Source organism: Microtus ochrogaster (genome assembly GCF_000317375.1).
Source record: "Microtus ochrogaster isolate Prairie Vole_2 chromosome 14 unlocalized genomic scaffold, MicOch1.0 chr14_random_2, whole genome shotgun sequence".
Taxonomy (NCBI): domain Eukaryota; kingdom Metazoa; phylum Chordata; class Mammalia; order Rodentia; family Cricetidae; genus Microtus; species Microtus ochrogaster.
Genome location: NW_004949097.1, coordinates 8,291,383 through 8,311,384, shown reverse-complemented (window position 1 = coordinate 8,311,384; position 20,002 = coordinate 8,291,383). Strand labels below are relative to the sequence as shown.

Sequence of the window (20,002 nt, the reverse complement as noted above, 5' to 3'; positions counted from 1 at the left end):
GGATAGGATCATTTCAGGTTCCCTATCTTCAGCTGCCCCAGGAACTAACTGGGGACCTCTCCTTAGGCACCTGGGAGCCCCTCTAGGTCCAAGTCTCTACCCAACCCTACGATGGCTCCCTTAATTAAGATATGTGCTTCCCTGCTCCCCTATCTGATTGGGATACATATTTTTAAAAAATAAATTAAAATATTTACACAAGAAGAAATTACATTAAGGTCATGAGTTAGTTGTTTTCCTTAGAAGTCCACAACTAAACAATTTTCTTTGTATTAATTTTCCCACCAGAACATCTTCACCCCAAAGCAATGGCATTTTTATTATGGAATAACAAACATTTAAGCAAGTTAAGCATATTTCAGCTAGTTCCTTTTGTACTGTCAGGCCCTGTGTGCAGTTTCAGTGTAGTAAACTTCCATATCTAATTCTACTCTGGAGAAACTTTAAATGAGATGTCAGCTAAACTATCTATTTTTTTTTTTTTACTCAGAATAGGGTCAATAATTTTTTTTACAGCTTTGTTTTTTTAAGTTTCATATAGGGCCTGTGATTAATTCTGTAACTTATATTACCAAGAAATGCAGGCCTAACCTTGGGTGCAGGAACATAATTATTTTCTTTATCCATCTGTTTTTACATAGGAAGAATTCATGGGTCTATAATTCATGAAGCTTTCCTGATTTTATTTTCCGTCTTCTGAAAATCTCTTATCTAACAAAAAGCAAGGTAGCTTCTAGAATGTTTTTGCCCTTTTTGTAGGTTTTATTGAGCAGCTGGCAGAGTAAATTAAATCATGTCCCTAATCATCTTTACTAATAGCCATAAATACCTGCAGCTTTTATGCTAACTCATAAAGTCCAATTAAATCATTGATTGAACTTAGCATCATTACTCATATGAAAATCATCTTTATTATTATCTACAAAGAAATTGTCCAGTGAGGACTGGGATTTTTTTCAAGAAACAACCACAGTATACTAGTTTCAGTGAGGTCCCATCATACAAATTATACTATGCCAATACAGCAGAAGCATGGCAGCAGCAAACATAAGGATGTAAAAAAAAAATAATTGGCATTCTGGAAACAATTCTCCAGGGGCTCTGCCTCTCTAGTATGTACCCAGGTAGCTTTGTCATACTCTGGGTTATATTACATAAGATTCATTTCTGTCTGCTGCAGTTATGACATGGCCTCTGGCAATATATCAACGCATGTGTCTAGATGAAACTGGTTAATTTTCTTAATGAATACACACAACAAAAGTAATTGGGTATCATGTGATGTTTGTTACCTTAATTTTTGTACATGTGTATATCTGTGCGCTATGTGTATGGGTACTTACTGAGTTTGGAAGAGAGTTTCAGATGTAAAATCATAATTACAGGCAATAGTACGTTTCTATGAGTGTGCTGGGAATAGAACCCAGAGCCTCTGCAAGAGCAGCAATAATTCTTAGTCACTAAACTGTCTTTCCACTCCTCTTTCTAACTCAATGTGATACTTTGAGAGATGAACATGTCAGGTTAAAACTGGTTCCTTAAATGTCTCAAATCATTTTTATGCCATTTTGAAATGAAGTTTTAACTACACTTTATAGAAATCCAGAACCTTTCTTTCTTAGATAATTTTATCTCCACCCAATTGATCAAACTCAGATAGTTTTTCTTTTTTTTTAAAAAAAAATTATTTATTTATTATGTATACAATGTTCTGCCTGCACGTATACCTCCCCGCCAGAAGAGGGCACCAGATATCATAGATGGCTGTGAGCCACCATGTGGTTGCTGGGAATTGAACTCAGGACCTCTGGAAGAGCAGCCAGTAGTCATAACCTCTGAGCCATCTCTCCAGCTCCCTCAGATAGTTTTTCTACACGTCTGAATTTGCCCAAGGGGGTGGAAGATATCTGTAATCATAGCATTTAGGAGTAGAGGCCCCAGGGACCACAGTAAATAAGCTCAACAAGAACAAATGTGAATAATTTACAAAGAATGCACAAATGTTGTATTTAGATAAGATTATGATTCTTAACAATTTTCTGCAGTTTATACCAGAAAGAATGAATCAAGCTAACAAAATATCTGTATTTCTCCACAGATGACCTGACCATAACTCCCACTGATACGCGCTGGGTCGGTGCTTGGTGGGTCGGCTTTTTGATCTGTGCAGGAGTGAATGTCCTGACCAGCATTCCCTTTTTCTTTCTTCCCAACACACTCGCAAAGGAAGGATTAGAGGATAATGCAGATGTGACTACAAGTGACAGAGAAGAGAAACACCAAGGACAAGCCAAAAAGGAAAAACGTGCAATCACTAAAGGCAAATAGGAAAAACTTAACCCCTGTATTTGGTTTAGATGGGTCTGCAGGTAGTGGGGCATGTGTCTGCTGTGCTGAGTTGAGATGCTTTGTCACTAAGGGTCCTTACTCAGATGTGTTAAACTTCTTCCAAAGTTACAGCTTGGAAACAACTCACATAATTTGTAAACAGCACATCTTAGATTAGACTTTATGGAAAATTCATCAATCTGGACACCCAATGAGAAAATATATTTTCCCACCTGTTTTAAAAAGTGTATTTTATAGAAAATATTCTTCCAAGTTAAAAAAAAAGCAACCAGAAATTCAAGGTAAAGATAATGAGAGAGAACTGTCTGTACTAAGGTAACAGTGTAGATTGATAAGAAAAATGTCAGTTTAGCTGTGAGCATGATTGAAATTAATATTGGAGGAGAAAACCTGAGAGGTGGCATGATCTTCAGTATTTGAAGGTGTGTGATAGTTTACAGGAGAACTGTTCCCCCAAGGATCAGACTGCTGTAAAACAAGCAGGAATGTTATTAACCTCTGGTGCAGACCAGTGGTGCATCTGTGAGAAGCTGAGTGGTCAAGACTGCCATCCCTTTATGTATGTATGTATGTATGTATGTATGTATGTATGTATGTATGTGTGTGTATGTATGTATGTGTGTATGTATGTGTGTATGTATGTATGTATGTGTGTGTGTGTGTATGTATGTATGTATGTATGTATGTGTGTATGAATCAGTCTTTCTTATTTTACATACCAGTCCCAGTTCTCAATCCCTCCTCTCCTCTTACATCCATGACCTTTTTTCTACTCAACCCCCATTCACCCCTCAGAAAGAGTAAGGCTCCTTATGCAGAATCAACAAAGGTGATCATTTTGAGTTAGAAACAAGACCCTTCATCCTTGCATTTCCTTGATCTCTTTTTGTTGTCTAATTGCTCTAGTTAAAACTTCAAGTAGTATATTGAATAGATAAGGAGAGAGTGGACAGCCTTGTCTTATTCCTGATTTTAGTGTAATCACTTTGAATTTCTTTCCATTCAATTTGATGTTGGCTGTCGACTTGCTGTATATTGCTTTTATTATGTTAGGTAAGTTCCTTGCATCACTGCTTTCTTCAAGGCCTTTATCATGAAGGGGTGTTGGATTTTGTCAAAGATTTTTTCAGTATCTAATTAGATGATCATTTTTATCTTTCAATTTATTTATGTGGTGGATTACATAGACAGATTTTTGTATGTCGAACCGTCCTTGCCTCTCTGGGATGAAGCCACCTTGATCATGATTTCTTGATGTGTTTTAGGGTTCAGTTTGCCAGTATTTTCTTGAGAATTTTTGCATCAATGTTCATGAGAGAGATTGGTATATAATTCTCTTTCTTATTGAGTGTGGCTTGGGTATCAGGGTAACTGTAGCCTTGTATAAAAGTGTCTGGTAATGTTCCTTTTGTTTTTATTGTGTGGATCAATTTGAGGAGTATAAGTATTAACTCTTTTTTGAAATTATGACAGAATTCTACATTGAAACCAACCAGCCCTTGGCTTTTTGGGAGTGGGGATGGGGAGAGACTTTTGATGAGAGCTTCTATTTCTTTAGGGGATATAGGTCTATTTAAATTGTTTATGTGTCCTTGATTTGTGGTACCTATCCAGAAAATATTCCATTTCTTTTTTATTGTTTCCAGTTTTGTTGAATATAGGTTTTCAAACTATGACCTAATGATTTTCTGGATTTCCTCAGTGTCTGTTGTTATATCCCCTTCTTATTTCTGATTTTTAAAATTTTGATATTCTTTCTCTGCCTTTTGGTTCATTTGGCTAAAGGTTTTTCTCTTTTGTTGATTTTTTTGAACCAGTTCTTTGTTTCATTGATTTTTTGTATTGTTTCATTTGTTTCTATTTTATTGATTTCAGCCCTCAATTTTATTATTTTTAACAAAATTTTACTCCTCCTGGGTGAGACTGCTTCTTTTTGTTACTTAGCAATCAGGTGTGGTGTTAAGTCACTAGTATGAGATTCCTTCTCTTTCTTTATGTAACACTGAGTGCAATGAACTTTCCTCTTAGCACTGCTTTCATAGCATCCCATGGGTTTGGGTATGTTGTGCATTCATTTTTGTTGAATTCTAGGAAGTCTTTAATTTCTTTCTTTATTTCTTCCTTTACCTAGGATTGATTTAGTTAAGCATTGTTCAATTTCAATGAATCTGTAGGCTTTCTGAAATTAATGTTGCTGTTGAATTCTGACTTTAAGCCATGGAGATCTGATAAGATATAGGAGGTTATTCCAATTATTTTGTATCTGTTGATGTTTGCTTTGTTACTGACTATGTGGTCAATTTTAGAGAAGGTTCCTTGAGGTGTTGAAAAGAAAGCATTTTGTGTGTGTGTGTGTGTGTGTGTGTGTGTGTGTTTGGTTTAAATGTGCTGTAGATGTCTGTTAAGTCCATTTGAATAATGACATCTATTAGTTCTCTTATTATCTGTTAAGTTTCCATCTGACAGACATGTCCATTGGTGAGAGTGGAGTGGTGAAGTCCTCTACTATTAGTGTGTGGGGTTTGATGTGCAATTTAAGCTTTAGTAAAGATTTTTTACATATGTGGGTGCCCTTGTAATTGGGGCATTGATATTCATAATTGAGACTTAATCTTGATGGATTTCCTGGGATGAGTATGTAGTATCCTTCTCCATCTCTTTTGATTGCTTTTAGTTTCAAGTCTATTTTTTTAAATATTAAGATAGCTACACAAGCTTGTTTCTTAAATCTATTCCATTGGAAATTCTTTTCCCAACCCTTTACTCTAAGGCAATGTCTGTTGTTGAGGTATGTTTCTTGTATGCAACAGAAGGATGGGTCCTGATTTGTATTCATTCTGTTAGCCTCTGTCCTTTTATGGGTGAGTTGAGTCCATTGATATTAAGAGATATTAATTAATGAACAGTGATTGTTGATTTTTGTTACTTTTCAGGTTAATATTTGTGTGCATTGGTGCCTATCCATCTATTCCTGTAATTGATTCAGGAAGTATCTTTGCATCTTTGTCCAATCCTTGTATGTGGTGTCTGTGACTCTAGAATCCTGTCTTGGACTGATTGTTGCAGTTGCTTTCTGTGTCAGGGAGCTGCTCTTGATCTGCTTTGTACAGAACATGTCTGTATCTCAGGTAGTCACTGAGGTCATGGTTGTTGGGTGGGTTTGGGACCAGAGTGGAACTTAAAGATAACTGGGTTTGATGAGGGTTTCTGAAGAAGCCTACCTGCAGGAGTGATGACTGAGTCAGGTCGGGAAGGGGTCCAGGATTTTGCCTTGGGCCCTAGGGTCTACAGACTAAAGACTACTTATTATTAAACCTTAGCAATAACTTCACAATTGCGTGTGGAACAGGGCTTGATTTCTGAAATTTTGAAAGTTTATAATTGGAAGATAGGAAGGCACTATTTATTTACTTGTAAAATGAGCAGAAAATCACATTATCTTCTTGGGTTTCTGTGCTATTCTAGTCGAGTACTGTGAGGAAATCTTTATCAATGATGTATCTATTTTCCCATCACTCATAACTTTTAAACCATAATGTATTGAATAACACACATCTACCTTATACACAGTTAACCATAACTTGGCAGACAATCACACCGGGAGCAAATTTTGAGGTCATATTAATGATTCTCCTAAAAGGGATAATACTGATTGTTATGTGTGATTGTGTGATCTGCTAGGTCAACCCAATATTCAAAACTAGGAAACAACTTAGCATAGTATAATACACCTAGAAAAGTCAATGTGAAATATGGAGACTCAATTAGGAGAACAGGGATGTCCACAAACATGGGTGAGTTCAAAAGCTTCTGGGAATTCTGGTTGCAGCCCTCACATTCTTAAGGATGATTTTTTTTCCCACTATTTGCTCTACCTATTGTTCTAATTATGTTTTGATATTCTGCTCTCTAAAAACTTTAGACAAATTATTAAGGATAGTATAAAATTAGAAAATGCAGTCAGAAAACATGAAGATAAGAAAAGAGATTATTAAGTGTGGAGTTCAGTGAAATTATCTATGTAAGATTCCATCTATTTACCAGAAACAGGCTGCAAACATGAGTCACAGACTGTTAAACAGGAAAAGGTCCTAGTTAAGTTAGTTGGAAGGTCTACACCAAGTGAGTTAGCATCCCTTGCAGTTAGACCCTTGTGTTGAGAATTTAAAAAATATCACTAATTCCACTAATAAATTTTCTGTTTGGAAGTGCTGCAGGGATTCTGAGGTTGGCTAAGTCACAGAAATATTCCTGGAGTCTTCCTAAATTTTTTGCTTCTCTGTTCTTCCACAATGGTGTGTTAACATCAGTATCTGAGCTCAAACTTCATCAAAGATTGTCCCTTGAACATTCCAGAGAGCAGACTAGTCACTCTCAAGTGAATGCAGGATATTAATAGAAAGAAAAGAGGAAAAAATAAAAGGTGTGGCCATAGATATGATTTTATCTCCTTATAGTTTGGCTTTACGGCACAATTGGGTTCTGATTCTAATGAAGTCAGTTTTGTTACTATCTTTCAAAAACTCCTTAAATGATGACATAAAACTTTAGCCCAGAGGGGTAAAATTTACTTAAATGCTTTTGTGTAACACTACAGAGTCTGTGAGATTTCAGTTTAGCAGACACAAAATGCAAGACTGGGTTATCTTGATGGTATTGATACTCTCTTGTTTCAGATTTCTTGCCATTCATGAAGAGCCTCTTCTGCAATCCGATTTATGTGCTTTATCTCCTTGTAAGTGTGCTTCAGATCAATTCTTTTACCACAACATTTGTCTTCCTTCCTAAATACCTGGAACAGCAATATGGAAAATCAACTGCAGAGATAGTCTTTCTCATAGGTATGCAATTTTATTATTTCTTTAGTAGCACTTTTCCTTTCCTCAAGGACATGATAAAAAAGTGTCTCCAAAGAAATGCACCACAATATGATAATGTGACTCAGGAACTACAAGAAAATTGATGTCTGTTAGCATATTTGTAAATTTCTTCTTTCTAGTCTCCAAAAAAATAAATCAAAAATTGACAAAGAAAGGAAGAGGCCAGAAATATCCTCTCTGTTCTCTCTTTAATCATAATGAAATCATCATCACTATGGAAATCTTTAGGGATGTTTATATTAGTCAATTTTCAAATAGGCAATGTATTAATTCAAAGAGGAATATAGATTTAACTAACTGGGATTCTATATATTATTCCACAATTTTACTTCTGAGTTTCAAATCTTGGCTTCCACATTACTCCTAATTAACTCACTAGGTCCTCTGGTGGTTTGTGGAGTCTGTGAAGTCACATCTGCTTTTCTTGTTAGTACAGTAAACCTAGGGATCCTGTGTAACTTTAGATTTTTTTCTGGTTTCATTTATATAGATGGAAGTTTAAGTCCTTCCAGAAACTCCCAAATAAACACACCAAGGCTTATATTAATTACAAATCCTCAGTCAAAAGCTCAGGTTTATTGCTAACCAGCTCAAACATTTTAAATTAATGCATAATCATTATTACATTCTGCCACACGGTGGCATCTTAACTAGCATAGCCATTTGTCTCCTGCTCCCTCAGCTTCTTCTGGTGACCCCTCTGACTCCACCCGTCTTCTTTTCCTCATTCTTAGTTTCACTCTCCCACCTATCTCTATCCTGTTCAGCTATTAATCAGTCAACTTCTTTATTAAATCAATGAGAGTAATACACATTTACAGTGTACAAAAAGATTATTCCACAGCATTTCTCACTTTTTGTCTAATTAAAATGGAAGGTTTAACTGTAACATAGTAAGATTATAAACAACAAAGGCAGTTATTAAGAATAGCAGGTAGGGCTGGAGAGATGGCTCAGAGGTTAAGAGCATTGCCTGCTCTTCCAAAGGTCCTGAGTTCAATTTGCAGCATCCACATGGTGGCTCACAACCATCTGTAATGGGGTCTAGTGCTCTCTTCTGGCCTGCAGGCATACACACAGACAGAATATTGTATACATAATAAATAAATAAATAAATATTTTGAAAAAAAAGAATTACAGGTACAATGTCTAGTCAATTTGTATTTGGCAAAATTAGATAAAATATTCTCTCATCTATTTTGTCTTGGTGCTTCTAAAATTTTACACTTAATTTATTCATTGTAACTGAGGAAAGTTATAATTAAGACTATCTAATCTACAACTTCATCAAAGGCCCCAGAAGGATGATATGTTACTTAATGACAGGACATCTTGCTACCTGGACAGTCAGTCAAATTTCTCTGTAACATTGGGGCATCCATCTTCAGTCCACCATCTTAGAGTATCTGGCAGACTTTTCTGTGATGCAGGAAATTTGAAGGACCTTCCTGTCTTGTATTAGCAAAGTTCATCACTTGTTTTCCTTTGTGTCCTGCAGAATGTCTGACAGATTCTTTATTGAAGGAGGAATCCCAAAGGACTATCATACCTTGTATTGGAAAAGTTCAACAGATGTTTTCCTATGTGTCCTGCAGAATGTCTGTCTAGCAGTCATTTCTATGAAGCAGGAATCTTAAAAGACTGTCCTGCTGTGTTTTGGCCAAGTTCAGCAATCTTTTTCCTATGGGTCTAGCATGTCCATTTTATAGAGCATGCAGTCAAGCAGTCAAGGCAAAAGTATTTTCTTGTCAAAATCACTAATCTTGCTACAAAAAAGCAAATGCCTACAGAGTTGAATTGATGCCCATTACCTTCTCTGAAGTAAATTGATGCTACCAGGAGAAGATGTGTTTCATTGTCATGGAAAACCTTATGATATCAAAACATTTCATATGTCATATTCTGTAGATCTTTGAAGTGCTTGAAAATCATTTATCTATCTAAAATATATCACTACATGATCTTGAAAACATACCTAACATATCTACAGGTATGATTGTTGTAAATGACTAACTACAACTTGTATTTTGATGATTACACTAAATATTTTATAATAACTTTAAAAAACTAGAACTTTAGCTTTTATTTTTAAATGAACTGCAAACTTATAACAACTTAAACAACAGTGGAAACATATGTGCCATAACACAAACTTTACTTAAATTTACATCAATATGGTATATTACCCTAATTGATAGCAAATATCCATAGGCCACCAAATAACAAAATGCCTCCCCTACACCTCTTGGGAACATGGGCATCATATTCTCCAAATTGCTTTTTGTTATCTGTTGGTGAAGGCATCTCTTAGGTGCTTGAGAAAATTTGAGATAATGACCAAGTGCTAGGAAGATAAGCAGTAAATATATATATATATATATATATATATATATATATATATATATATCATATGCGATATTCATGAGGTCTCCCATGATCAAACCTGATAAATATTATTCCTGAAGGAATGCACAGATTCTTCTTTCCTGTGGAAACAAAAGAAAATACTCTTCTCTAAAACATTTTTGATTTTTTAACAAGTATATTTTTATTTCGTTTTTAAATTTAAGATAGCCTGAAATTTAAAATTTGCAGTCCTGTTCACAATTCCATGCCCCTAGCAACTGTTTTTTGCTCATTAGAATTCAAAAAAATTCAAAATTAATATAATAACATACCTTATCCAGACTCCCTGTGTATTCCCCATCTCTGTATGGCTTAATCTTTTTTTATTATTATACATCTCTTTTTACAGACTTTATAACTTTAAACTATTCTTTCTGTGACTTTCTATACTCAGTTTATTTTCTTTCTTAAGCTTACATATATTTTTAAACACCATGGCACATTTAGACATTATTTTTCAATCTGATTCTCACTTCATTGTATATCTTTATCCTTTTCTGACCACACAAGTCAACCTTTAAACTGCTAAGTGACTTTCACTGGCAGCTCTTGTGGCTGACTCCACCTGCTTGCTTCCCTGAGACCCTAGTCTCATGGCTGATGTATGTTTATCACCAGCTCTGGAAGCTATGTTATCACCCTAACTCTAGGAACTTTCTGGGTGTACATAGCCACCAAGTAGCATCTCATCCACCGTTCACACACACCACTTAAGAGTTTAGTAGCAGAGCCTCTCAAGGAAGCTGCCCCTTTTTTGCCGTGCCAGGAAGCTGTCTCCTAAAGGAGTCACACCTCTGCTCACTGCCAGCAAGCAGAAGTCACTGGAGAAAAGACAGTTACCAAGAAGTTGCTCCTGACTACATTTTTGTGCTCTCAAACAAACTCACTGAGACTTATATTGATGATACTCAGTCAAAAGCTCAGGCTTATTACTGTCTTTTAATTTTTTTTTTTAAGCAGTAGAATTAGAGTCAGGAAGAAAGATTTCTGGGCAACATAAGGACTGCACAGAATGTTCTATATGTAATAAGCTTGGGTTCAGTGGGGACCTTCACAATTACGGAGCAGATAGAAGTACCTAAAATACCTAATTGTGTATATGCGAGTTTGTGTGTCTGTGTATGTAAGGGTTACAATGTGTTTATGACTTGATTCAAATAATTAAGCAAATGCCGATTCTCTTTTTAAAGTGACATTATGTGACATTTGAAATATGTGAATGAGTAGGGGTTATGATACTGTATATTTGAGTTAAGTAATTTTCTAAGTAAGATGTTTTTAAAAATTGATAACATTTAATTTTCTGTTGTGTTTTATAAATACTATTCTATTTTAATTTATAGGTATTTGTAACTTACCTCCAGTAATTATTGGATATTTAATTGGTGGATTGGTTATGAAAAAGTTCAAGTTTACTGCCAAGAAAGCTGCATATGTAGCTTTCTGCTTATCCCTGACTGAGTGGCTTTTACTTTTCTTAAACTTTCTGTGGACGTGTGATAATTTCCCAGTTGCTGGCTTAACTACATCTTATGAGCATGAGCGGTATGTTATTTCCTAAGTAAAGTCATGTAACTTGAGAGCCTGCTTGTTGGGGTTTTTGTCCCACCCAGTCCCCCAGCCATTTAGTCCCAGAGAAAACCACGCAGAGGTTTCCATAAGCTATAAACTGATTGGCCAGTTAGCTCAGGCTTCATATTAGCCCTTATAACATATCTTAGCCAATTATTCTCATCTATGTTAGCCACATGGCTCAGTCTTCCTTCTTCGGTGGTTGAGACAGGACTGGAGAGAGCTTCCTTCTTCCCAGAATACACCTATTCTCATTGCCCAGCCTTGACTTCCTGTCTCCTTGTCCCACCTATGCATCCTGCCTGGCTATTGGCCAATCGGCATTTAATTAAGATATAATTGATAGAATATAGAATTGTCCCACACCTAGGTCATAATATTTTCACTATTTTAATCCATTTTTATTCAAGTACTGTATATGACCAGGTCATTTTATTACAACATAAAGACAATCATCCATAGTTATCCTGTATTTTTCTTCCTTCCATCAATAATATACAAGTGTGAGCCTATTAGAGATGCCTATGGAGTAGCAATGAGTAAATTTATAATTCTGTGTATATATGAGTGGTTGTCATAATGATATCCTAGTCTGCTTTAAAGTATAATGAAGAAAATAAACTAGATCTTTGTTGCCTAAATTATCCATGTATTTTATACTACAGATCACTTTAAAAGTTTAATATAACAACAGATAGTTTTAAAACTCGAATATACAGGCCAAGAAACATTCATAGGTTTCTACAATGGGCACAAATTTAGCACAGTTGAGTTTAATACATGGTAAGTCAATGCATGCACATATTTATTTATATCACCATTATAATTATATCTCATATACTTTGTAGTCTTAGACTTTGTATTTTAAGGATTGCCAGGTCATATTCAGTATTAGCATGGCAAATGTAAATCTAAGTTTAGGGTAGAGTTATATAATCATCCAATCAGTTAAAATGAAATAAAATATATACATGAGGATTGCTTTTAAGGTTATGGGGATACAACTCGAACAGGCAGAAGGAACTGAGTTTAGATCCCCAGAATGCATGTACAGCTTGACATGGGAAAGTGCATAGGCCTGCTAGTTTGGCATGTGCATCAGTGAGCAGCAGAGGACTCTATATCTACAAAGATAGAAGTTAATCTTCTGCTCTTCACATGCATGCTGTTGTACATGTGCTTACATACATATGACAAACACACACACAAAAACAAAAAAACACACGAGAGAGAGAGAGAGAGAGAGAGAGAGAGAGACACTCAGGATGGGAGGAGAGAGAAATGGGGTGGAGGGAAAGAAACACAATTCATCTCCTCCTCCAGAACAAAAACAGAAAACACCCAAATATCAATTTGTGATCTCTGGACTATTTCATTGGCACACAAGTCACCTACGTAGCTGTTTTTCAATTACTTCAAAAATAAACATTAATTATCTACCATCTAAGAAAATCCTGTACTATTACAGCTAAAAATGAAAATTTTAATCTGTTATTCATTTGCACAGTGGGAAAAAATGAAAAAGGACTAGCTTGAGAAAAATCAGCAATTTCCATTTATAAAATAGATGCTTTATTAAACCCTCCAAAACAGTGGTTTGAGTAATCAGACTTGCTCTTCTGTAATAGAAAGCATCTGCCCCAAATTTTATAATGGGTTTGAAAAAGGGTAACATGGGATTCTAAAGGCTGAGTTTAAATCCTTTCACTCAAACCTTGTGTGAAGTCATCATGATTGGAGATGTAGTTACTATGTATAATTTTACTTTGGTATTATTGAAAACATTTTTTGAAAATTTACTGATTCAACCTGTTTCATTTTCTATGTTTGCACGCACACAGGCTGAGATAAGAGAAGAAGATAAATAGCATGATGGTTCTTCACTCTCTGTAACATTATCTTAAATCATTTCAGATTTCAGCAGCCATTATATGTGGAGAATAAGATTCTTGCGAACTGCAACATGAGGTGTAATTGTTTAACCAAAACATGGGATCCAGTGTGTGGAGACAATGGAATAGCATACATGTCAGCCTGCCTTGCAGGCTGTGAGAAATCTGTTGGAACAGGAATTAACATGGTAAACATCTTTTCAGTGTTGGAGGCTGATGTTTTGTTCACTGTATTAATATGTGCTATGATCTAAGCCTACATCTTCTAGAAGGCGAAAATTAGTTCATGCTTAATATAGTATAAATATTTTTGTGAACAACTGACTGTACTTTGTATATGCATATTTGACCTTACAGCTCCAGACGTTATGTAAAGCCTTGACAGAGTCTGAAACTTATTTTGTAATTTAAAAGCAATTGAGACCATTTTTCAAATTATTAGAGTTAAAATCCTCATAATGGGTGGTAGACACTTGCTGCTCATTCAGTAAACTTGTTTGGTTCCTAGAACCAACAGGAACAGCTCACAATCCAGCTCCAGGTAATCTGACATTCAATCTGACCTTCCTCATGGATCACATGCACCTGCTTTAATACACAGAGATACAGAAGCACACACATAAACACTAAAATTAAAACTTTAAAATGCTTTGGACAAAGTCTGACCTTTTATGTGATAGAGACTCATGAAGTCAAACCAGACTCAAACAAGTTGTACAGTTGAGACAGGCAGAAAACTTATTTTTTCATATTGCAAATCTATTTTATTTATTTATTTATTTATTTATTTATTTATTTATTTATTTATTTATTTATGTAGGCAGTTGTGTGTGTGTGTGTGTGTGTGTGTGTGTGTGTGTGTTGGAGGAGTGAGGTCGTTTGGTTGTCCTGGCCACCCAGAACCAAAATAATGACACAGAAACTATATCAATTAAAACACTGCTTGGCACATTAGCTCTAGATTCTTATTGGCTAACTCTTAGATCAATTTAACACATTTATTAATATGTACATTTCTATGAAGTCATGGCCTACCAGCAAAATTTCAGCACATCTCTATCTGGCACTAGTTCAATGGTGTCTCTCTCTCCTTCTTCCTTCTCCCAGCATTCAGTCCAGTTTTCCCTGCCTACCTAAGTTTTGTCCTATTTACAGGCAAAGGCAGTTTCTTTATTCATTAACCAATAAAAGCAACACATAGACAGAAGGATCTCCCACACCATTTCCCCCTTTCTGTTTAAACAAAAAGGAAGGCTTTAACATAATAAAATTACATAAACAAAACAGTTATCAAGCACAAAGTACAGTTCCATTATATATATATATATATATATATATATATTTATTTATTTATCTTTTACCACAATTAAGGAAAACTATATCTATTCTTTAACTCCCTCAAAGACTCCAAAAGAATATAATATTACCTAAGTAAACAGGCAGTGCACTGCAATCAACTTTCAAAACTCAAGAATTAACAGAGATATCTTGCAACCTGCACAGTCACCCAAAGTTCTTTGGTACCATTGGGGCATCAATCTTCAGCCTACTAGCCCATAGTATCCAACAGACTTTATCATTGATTCAGGAAATTTCAAAGACAGTTCCACATATGATGGCAGTTTGTCAATAACTTTTTTATGTGTCTTACAGAATGTCTACCAGATTTTTTTTTTCATGTAGCGGGAACCCCAGAAAATGTTCTCACCTTTAGGCAAGTTCAGCATTCATTTCTCTGTGGGTCCTGCATGCCCAGTTCAGCAGTCCAGGCAGGAGCAGTTTCTTGCCCAAATGGATAGCAAACTCCATAGAAACCTCTTCAATACCCATCATCCTCTTGAAGTAGATGGTGCCTCCAGGAGCAGATGTGTCTTAAGATGAAAATATTAAGTTATTATACATTTTAAATGCTACCTTCTGAAGGTTTCTGAAAAATTGGAATACCTAGTTAACTGAAATATATCTTTATTCAGCTAGAAAATCTAACTTACATGACTACAAGTTTGACTATAAGAGATGAATAACTAGTAATTTATTTGTGTTCATTATACACTATATTTTTAAATGAGCTACACAAATAAAATACCTTAATCAAGATCAGAAATACATAAACATATAACAAAATTGACATTAAATTTGTATCAATAAACCAACTCTATACCAATGAAAATTATTCATCTCTATAGCATATCCCCCTTTAAATGTAAACAAACAGTTATAAAAATTATTTGGGAATATGAGCATAGTTCTGTCCATACTGCTTACAGCTGTTCGGGGATCTTCTTAATCAGATCTTTGACGCTGTATCCTGTGTGCTAGGTTTATCTCAGTCAACAGTTGGGGGAACTAATTTTTTGAGGGCGTTCACAGCAGCCTTTCAGAGGCTTATGCTCTATCAAGCCGTATTTGTCTGGAAGCAATCCACAGGTTCTCATCTTCTGTGATAACAAAAAAAGAACCTCTTTTCCAAAACAACATATCCTTAGACTCAACTTTTGGAATCAAGATACCTTTATGTTGGTTTAACTTAGCTGCCCATACAATGAAATGTCTCTCTGTACTTAGCTCCTTCACAGTCAAAAACTTCAAAGAAAACACAATAATATACATAATCCAGACTCTCTGTGAATTTTCCATTTTTCTGTGGCTTATATTTTTTACTCCTTTTAATCTACATCTATCTGTACTCTGTCTTTTAAAAGACTTTTCTCCTTTTTTTTTGTTTTTGTTTTTCAAGACAGGGTTTCTCTGTGGCTTTGGAGCCTGTCCTGGAACTAGCTCTGTAGACCAGGCTGGTCTCGAACTCACAGAGATCCGGCTGTCTCTGCCTCCCGAGTGCTGGGATTAAAGGCGTGTGCCACCATCGCCTGGCTTTTTTCTCCCTTTTTTTAAAGCATTAACTTTATTTTATAAATCACTATACTATTTTTCTTCTCTCTTTCAAGCCTACATACATTTATACAACACTATGACTTATCTGGATTTGTCGTTATTGCATATTTGTAAGTATTTTCTGACCAGAAGTGCTTCTTAAAATGCTAAGTGCTTATGAATCTAATCTGTGACATTACTAAGATATATACAGTATTTCCTGCTTGCTGTACCCATTCCAACATGGGCACTACTCCCTGCTTCCAACAGCCACACCCATTGCCCCACTTCCATGCAAATAGCCTGTACACATTGCCATTAAGCAAGCTGTAGCATGATTCTCACAAACAGCATTCAAATGCTTGGTCTCCTGAAAGCGCCAGAGGTCATGATGCAGCAGGTCCCAGAAAGACTGTATTTCAAAATGGCATGGCTTTTTTATCTTTTGCGACTGCTGAATCAAGAAATTCTCTCTCAAAGGAGCCATGCCTCTTCTTCCTTCTAGCAAATGGAGCCCACCCTAGAAATTGCTGCTGCCAAACTATGCTTAACTCTGTTCTTTTGTGAAGCTGGTGTAAGAGGATCTTCTATCTATGTGTTACTTTCATTGGTTAAATAAAGAAGCTGCCTTGGCCTTTTCATACACCAGCCCTTAGTTGGGTGGAGTAGACAGAACAGCATGCTGGGAGGAAGGAGGCAGTGCGGCAGATGCCATGGCTCTCCTCTCCAAGATGGACGCTGGTTAGACTCATGACGGTAAGCCACAGTTAAGTGGCGATACACATTAATAGAGATGGGTTAATTAAGATGTGAGAGTTAGCCAATATGAGGCTAGAAATAACGGGCCAGACAGTGTTTAAATGAATACAGTTTCCATGTAGTTATTTCAGGTAAAGCTAGCCAGATGGCTGGGTAGGATGAAAAGCAGCCTGTTCCCCTATTTAGAACATGAAGTTATCCACGTTGGCACCAATCTGTTGGAGGAGTGAGGCTGCTTGTTCATCCCGGTCTCCCAGAACCAAAATGACCATACAGAAACTATATTAATTAAAACACTGCTTGGCCGATTGGCTCTAGGTTCTTATTGGCTAATCTGTATATTGTCACGAGGTTGTGGCCTACCAGCAAACTTTCAGCATATTTATCTTCCTCAGCAACTCCATGGCCTCTCTCTCTGCCTTTTTTCTTTCAGCATTCAGTCCATTTTTCCCTGCCTACCCAATTAAACTCTGCTCTATCAACAGGCCAAGACATTTTCTTTATTCATTAAACAATAAAAGCAACAGATAGACAGAAGGACCTCCTGCACTGTGTTTGTGTGTGTGCGCGTGTGCGTGTGCGTGTGTGTGTGTGTGTAGGATTCCAACCTCTGGTGTGGAATCTCAGGTCCCATTCACTTGGACTTGAATTTGCTGATTCTGTTAGGCTGCCTGGCAAGTGGGCCCCAGAGAGTCACCTGTTTTGTCCTTTAGAGCACCACTGTTGTGAGCACTTTCTCTACACATGCATCTTTGACATGTGTGCTGGGGATCTGAACTCAGGTCCTCCAGCCTGTGCAGGACTTTACAGACTTTACCATCTCCCCAGTCCACATCATTATAGCTCAGGAGATGAAGATTTAAGCATTTTTCCTTGACTTAAACATCTTATAATACTTACAGAGCTGGTTGGTAGTCAAAATAAAATATAAATTTTGATTCTTAATCATTCCCAGAAACATAATTCAAAAAAAGAATCAACTTTATTCTTAAAATAAACTTGTTTTCTTGGGGACTTCATTAGTAAGCATGTAACTTGTTAGTATTTCACTATCATTCTGAAACACATTTTGTTTTTGTACTTAGTACCGGGCCAAAACAAAACAGTATTTGTTTACTTTTGTAAAAAAGTGTGTGCAGGTTAGAGAGTTGGTTCAGTGGGTAAAGATATTTGTCACCAAACAATACCACCAGAGCTACATCCTGGGGCCACATATGAGAGAAGAGAACTAACTCCCACAACTTATCCCTGACATCTATATTGATGCCATGGATAGTCATGTCCACCCATAGACACACACATACATAGGCATGCACATACATAAATGCATGCACACACACGCACACACATACAAGAAAAATAAAGAAAAAAAGCAAATAAATGTGCATTTAGGATAATTGAATTTTTGTAAATTTACCTCATGTATTTAGAAAAAAATACCAATTCTTTAAAAAAAATCTCCCCCTTTATATTTTAAAATAAAATTTTCAAATGCCAAAACAGAGATGTTAATAAAGGGGAAAAGAACCTCCGTTTTACTTAGTGTTTATTTAATGGTATTCGTGCCCCATCTCATTCTTATAGATCAGTGTTATCATTCTTATAGATCAGTGTTCCTCCTCTGAGTCGTACCATTGTCCTCAACACTTTCCAGTTTTCTCTAATTGGCTGTGTAGCAAATACTGAACATTTATACCCAATAGTTTTCTTCTGTAAATAGGACATTGTTTTTGGTTTGTTTCATTTGACTTTCTTTTGTGCTTTTTTTTTTTTTACAGGTGTTTCAAAATTGCAGCTGCATTCAGTTTTCAGGAAACTCGTCTGCAGTCCTTGGGCTGTGTAACAAAGGTCCTGATTGTACTATACAGCTGCAGTACTTTTTCATCACATCAGTAATCGGCAGTTTCATCTACTCGCTATCAGCCATACCTGGGTATATGGTTCTTCTGAGGTAATAAGAAACTTGTTCATTTATCTTTGTCTCTCTTCCTCATAGCAGTGTGAGCATACATGAGTGTATGATTGTGTGTATGATTGTGTGTGTGAGTGTGTGTGTGTGTGTGTGTGTGTGTGTGTGTGTGTGTGTGTGTGACTGGCTGGTGGGCTCCTGTGTGCCATGGAGAGCAGGGTAAGATCAAAAGACAATGTTGGGAATCAGCTCTCTCCATTTATCTTGCTTCAGAGTCAGGGTCTCTTTTATTTCTGCTGCCATGCTGGCTAAGTACTCTAGCCTAACTGGCCTTCAAGTCCTAAATAATTCTGTTTTCACCTATTTCACTATAGGAATGCTGAGTTTACAGATGCATGTCACTAAATTGGCCTTTTATATTTTTCTTTTCTTACATATGTCTCTGTGTTCTGGTTGTTGAAGTTAGGTCATCTAGCCTTTGTAGCAAGCACCTTTACACAAAGAATACCCTACCAATGCCATATAGATTTTTTGGTAATTTATTAAAATTTGTTTTCCAAAGAAAGACCCTTGGAATAATGGTTCCCAGAACCTCAAATGTTCTGAGTTATCTTTATCAAGACTCTTAATACAAAAATAGCATTGCTACATTTAAGAATAATGTAAAGTTTGTTCGAATTTTTTCTTCTGGTCCTTTTGTATTTTCTTCCTTTATGTCTTAGGTCTAAATTAAGGGACATCTTGTTTTGGAGGGAGATAGTATTTGCGTACAGTCATTTCCTATGCTCTGCTAAGTGACTGGCAAAATGTGAAACTTTATGTGTAAAAGTGACCAGACTCCCTTGACATCCTAAGCTCAATCTGTCTTTATCTAAATTCAATAATATTATCTGACCAAGAGGCATATGAATGCAGTAGTAGATACTCTCTAATGAGAAGGTATAAGAATATAAAAGTAGATACTCTAATCTCTAATATAATGCGAGAAAGTTGCAGAGTCACGTTTCAAGTTATTTTCTTTTTCCACATGTTCTTTCTAGTCTAGCAAACTTAACAGACACCAGCAATGAGGAGACTTTTCAACCCTTTTCTTGTCTCAATGGAATTCAGAAGCAAAGATCTTAATTATGTGCCATTCAAAATATTTTATTCCAATAGAATGGACCAATGTTCTCAATTTTCCCTTATGGGCAAATGTACTTTTCTGTTTCCTTGTCCACATTCCCTTTTCATCCCCTCCCCTTCTCCTCCTCATTTCCAAATCCCTTTCCCATTACTTTTCCATCACCTCATTCCTCTTCTCTCATGGTGCCTCTCCTCTCCTCTCTCTCTTCTCCTCTCCTCTCCTCTCCTCTCCTCTCCTC

At 36.2% G+C, this 20,002-nt stretch overlaps 1 protein-coding gene across 2 annotated transcripts in view; it reads left to right on the top strand.

The window, feature by feature from the left end:
• The window catches only part of LOC101993566 (solute carrier organic anion transporter family member 1A5-like), a 70,519-nt gene that overhangs the window by 42,091 nt on the left and 8,426 nt on the right, over window positions 1-20,002 (top strand). For both annotated transcript variants that reach the window (XM_005364560.2, XM_013352764.1), the window contains 5 exons: window positions 2,099-2,320; window positions 7,026-7,190; window positions 10,979-11,180; window positions 13,122-13,287; window positions 18,508-18,680. In XM_005364560.2, the coding sequence (XP_005364617.1) occupies window positions 2,099-2,320; window positions 7,026-7,190; window positions 10,979-11,180; window positions 13,122-13,287; window positions 18,508-18,680 (928 nt within the window). The remainder of the gene's footprint in view (window positions 1-2,098; window positions 2,321-7,025; window positions 7,191-10,978; window positions 11,181-13,121; window positions 13,288-18,507; window positions 18,681-20,002) is intronic.